The 5,000-nt window shown below is 43.7% G+C and overlaps 1 protein-coding gene across 1 annotated transcript in view; it reads right to left on the minus strand.

Annotated features, from left to right (window-relative positions):
- The window catches only part of rapgef5a (Rap guanine nucleotide exchange factor (GEF) 5a), a gene marked incomplete at its 5' end in the record, with an annotated part of 95,068 nt that overhangs the window by 78,781 nt on the left and 11,287 nt on the right, over positions 1-5,000 (minus strand). Inside the window, one exon of the mRNA XM_080859010.1 lies at positions 1,020-1,070. Coding sequence (XP_080715136.1) covers positions 1,020-1,070 — 51 coding nt within the window. The remainder of the gene's footprint in view (positions 1-1,019; positions 1,071-5,000) is intronic.

The following is a 5,000-nucleotide window of genomic DNA, read 5'->3' on the forward strand; positions in this document are numbered from 1 at the left end:
TCTACTCGTTAAAAACTTCCGCTTAGGGCGCGTAACACAGAACACTACAAAGGCTACAGTCGGAAAGAACCTCAGAACAATAAAGTATCCGTGCCATCTCTCCGGAGCCTAATAAACCGTCTTGTGAGTCAACAGGGGAGGCGTTACGGCTCGCTCTCATAAAAACAATTAAGCTCAATTGTTTTCACAAAGCAATTTCCCCCCCTCCGTGCTTCAGTATAGACCATCCCTATGTGGCTCAGTGGTTAGCGGAACATGGAGCAGCCCAGGCGTTTAGCTGGCTGGATGATGCACCTAAACGGCCTGATCATGTCCGGGGGATTACGGGGGGGGCTTTGGAGAAGCGTGCCCCCATGATGATGATAATCAGAGGAGCTCAGATCGCAGGGAGCAGGAGTAGGAGTAGGAGGAAGAGAGGGGAGGGGAGGGGAGGGAAGTCAGACTCATCAACATGAAGGGTAGCGATTAGCATCACAAGCTCCTTGTGCTTCAGGGGCTTCCTAAGGGACCTCTGATTGAGCATGCACACACACGTGCATATGCAGCGCACACACACACACACACACACACACACACACACTCACACACAAATATGCATACACACTAAAATGCACACACAGCCGTTCTGCACCAAAAATCAACCCCATATGTACACACACACACACACACACACATACACTCACACACAAATATGCATACACACTAAAATGCACACACAGCCGTTCTGCACCAAAAATCAACCCCATATGTACACACACACGCTCACTTGCTCTCTCTGTCTCTGTCTCACTGTGCGTGTGTGTGTGTGTGTGTGTGTGTGTGTGTGTGTGCGTGTGTGTGTCTTTGTGTGTACTCTGCATGTAATGGCTGCATGTGTTTGTGTATAGGCTAGAGGATGCGCCAACAAGTGCAGTAAATGCTTTGTGTTTAAAAGGACACAGGTGTCTCTGCCCAAGACCAGAGAAACGTGTGTGTGTGTGTGTGTGTGTGTGTGTGTGTGTGATTATGGATTTCCCTACCTTTTGTCGGGGGAGTCCGGTGCTCGGTCCAGGGATGGTGTCAGGTGACTGCTGCCAAGACCAAATCAATAAAAACAAACAAGGTCATAATGGCGTCTAAAACAAACAGCAGGAATGGCCTTTAAAAGCAGACACTGTCCCCATGCAAACACACACACACACACACACACACACACACACACACACACACACACACACACACACACACACACACACACACACACACACACACACACACACACACAGGGCTTCACCTCACATGATTAACACATTTTTCAGTCACGAACAAACACAATTTGGACTCTGAAGAATGACCTGACCTGAAGTATATTAATATTATTTTAAACTATTAACAATTCATTCATGTTAAATATTTCAAAAATCAACACAGGATGAAATATATCAATCATTTATTTGATATTTCATTCATGATAATGACTCAATCAACACAAAAAACCTAAGTGAAAATAGAGATGATTATTTGTTAAATGTTGTGTTAATGAATGAACGAATGAATGAATGAACGAATGATTGAATGAACAAATGAATGAATGATTGAATGAATGAATGAATGAACAAATAAATGAATGATTGAATGAATGAATGAACAAATGAATGAATGATTGAATGAATGAATGAATGAACAAATGAATGAATGATTGAATGAATGAATGAACAAATGAATGAACAAATGAATGAATGATTGAATGAATGAATGAACAAATGAATGAATGAATGCATGTATGCGTGAATGAATGAATGTATGAATGAATGAACGAATGAGAACTCGTGCTAACATATGGCAGCGAGAGGATCCAGTGTCTGCGCTGCTCTGCCGCCCAGGGCCTGCTGCTCAGATGAGACGGCACATTTGCATGAACCCAGTGAACCCTTCTCCGACAGGACACTGATCAAACACCTCAAACACACACACACACACACAGAGACACACACACACACACACACACACAGAGACACACACACACACACACACACACAGAGACACACACACAGAGACACACACACACAGAGACACACACACACACACACACACACACACACACACACACACTGATCAAACACCTCAGCCCCCAGCATGCAATCCAGCACATTACTCCCCATTACACCACTGTGAAGTCGCTGCCTGCTCACAGCACGACTGTGAAGGATCTACCTCCTCATACATCACACAGCATTACTGGAAACCCTCATGGACTACACCACTCAACTGGAGCCTCTTCATGTGTACTACACCACTCAACTGGAGCCTCTTCATGTTCATGTGTACTACACCGCTCAACTGGAGCCTCTTCATGTGTACTACACCACTCAACTGGAGCCTCTTCATGTTCATGTGTACTACACCGCTCAACTGGAGCCTCTTCATGTGTACTACACCGCTCAACTGGAGCCTCTTCATGTGTACTACACCACTCAACTGGAGCCTCTTCATGTGTACTACACCACTCAACTGGAGCCTTTTCATGTTCATGTGTACTACACCGCTCAACTGAAGCCTCTTGTTCATGTGTACTACACCGCTCAACTGAAGCCTCTTCATGTGTACTACACCGCTCAACTGGAGCCTCTTGTTCATGTGTACTACACCGCTCAACTGAAGCCTCTTGTTCATGTGTACTACACCGCTCAACTGAAGCCTCTTCATGTGTACTACACCGCTCAACTGAAGCCTCTTCATGTGTACTACACCGCTCAACTGAAGCCTCTTGTTCATGTGTACTACACCGCTCAACTGGAGCCTCTTGTTCATGTGTACTACACCGCTCAACTGGAGCCTCTTCATGTTCATGTGTACTACACCGCTCAACTGAAGCCTCTTGTTCATGTGTACTACACCGCTCAACTGGAGCCTCTTGTTCATGTGTACTACACCGCTCAACTGGAGCCTCTTGTTCATGTGTACTACACCGCTCAACTGAAGCCTCTTGTTCATGTGTACTACACCGCTCAACTGGAGCCTCTTGTTCATGTGTACTACACCGCTCAACTGGAGCCTCGTCATGTTCATGTGTACTACACCGCTCACCTTGAGCCTCTTCTGGTCATATTGTAAGAAAAAGGGGCGTATCTTTTGTGGTTGATGCATCAATCTGTCTGTATTCCAGTAAAGTGCAGTAACGAAGCACGTAGATTAGAACATACTCCGGATACAGTGGTGCTGATCTGAACAACAAGCATCTCCAACTCTAGCCATATTTAAGCAATAAGCCCCAAGAGGCCGTGGTTTGCGCTGATTTTAGAACAGGTAAGGGGAGTTGTTAGGCATGACGCAAATCAGCGCAAACCACGGACTCGCGGGGCTTATTGCTTTTCTAAAACTGTTACTACAAATATTTGATATGGTTTCATAAATAAAGACAATTCAATTTAAGAAACAATAGTTTATTGATAAACCGTCATTCTTCCGCCACTAAAAATTATAGTTCCTAAATAAATCGTTGCCACGCAACCCTTGAAGCAACGCAACAGCCAGATGGAACACTGGGTATGAAATGCGCTATATGAATGCCTTGCCATTCGCTGCGCAGTAATATGGAATGTTATCAGGTCAAATTGTAAGGTAATGCTGTATCTTGAAAGGCACCCTATAAATAAAATGTATTATTATTATTATTATTATTATTTTACAACGGCTTTTAGCCAATCACAATCAAGGATTTGAACAATCAGTTTTAGAAATACCGTTTAAGACACCTCCTTGGCTTCTAAGCCCCCCCCCCCCTCCCACACATTTTTCCTTCTGTTGGGTGCATTGTGTTACCTCCTGGTATGAAATGCGCCGTATAAAGACAGTTTGATTGATTGATTGATTGATTGATTGATTAAATGCAAATGAGCTGGGCTTCTATTGCAAACAGATCTGACAACCTTCTGTTGTTCTGTATGATAATCAGGTGTCTCTGACCCGACTGCCTGAAATGGTTCTCAATGGCCTGCCCCCATTCCCATACCATGATTAATTGCAGTCACTCACATCTCAGTTTGCTTTCTGACCCCAGGTGTCTGAGTAAATCAAGTGTGCGGACCTTTCCTTTGTTACCATGATAAGATTACCAGTTTGGATATTATGCTGGCCAACCTTTTGTGGTTATAAAAGCTGCTTGATCATGAATCTCACATTCACTCACAGGATATACTGTAATTTCTTACAATATGTACTTCACCACTCAACTGGAGCCTCCTCTTGTTGTTCACGTGTACTCCATTTAATTATTATGCACTTTACACCATACCGTCATCCTACACTGTACATAGCTGAATAGCTGAATTGTATTGATTGTAATGTCTGTAATGTCTGTATATATTGTTTGTAATTATTGTAAATATGTGAGAGCTGCAAGATCCCAGAATTTCCCCACGGGATTAATAAAGTATTTATCTATCTATCTATCTTATCTATCTATCTATCATTGCATAACTAGAGCCTCCACTTGTTGTTTATGTGTACTAGACTGCATTACTAGCCTCTTCTTGTTAGGTAGAGTCTACCTCCTCAGATATACTGTACATCATTAGGATAGACCCTTCTCACACTAAACTGCATTACTAGCCTCTTCTTGTTAGGTAGAGTCTACCTCCTCAGATATACTGTACATCATTAGGATAGACCCTTCTCACATGCTCACATGTACTACACCGTGACTGCAATCTCTAAAGGCGGCTGCTTGGTTCTGCGTTGGTGTCACATTGTTGCGTAAAATTTACTCATAGCAATTCATGCTCCCAAATGTTGCGCGTGTTGCCAAGCAATTCACACCCAGAACAATAGGCTTGCGTAAAATGGCGCAAGTCTAGGAAAAGGGGCCGACGCACACAAGACGTGAAAAGACGCGCAAGGGGCGCGCAAGGGCCTCTGCGCTTGCGCCTCTGCCCATAAATCAGGCTTTACTCCTAATGAATACTATATCATTAGTGTAGAATCTCTACCTTGTAACTGATTCTGCATATCAGCCATGTAGA

Source organism: Sprattus sprattus, assembly GCF_963457725.1.
Source record: "Sprattus sprattus genome assembly, chromosome: 20".
Classification (NCBI taxonomy): Eukaryota; Metazoa; Chordata; class Actinopteri; order Clupeiformes; family Clupeidae; genus Sprattus; species Sprattus sprattus.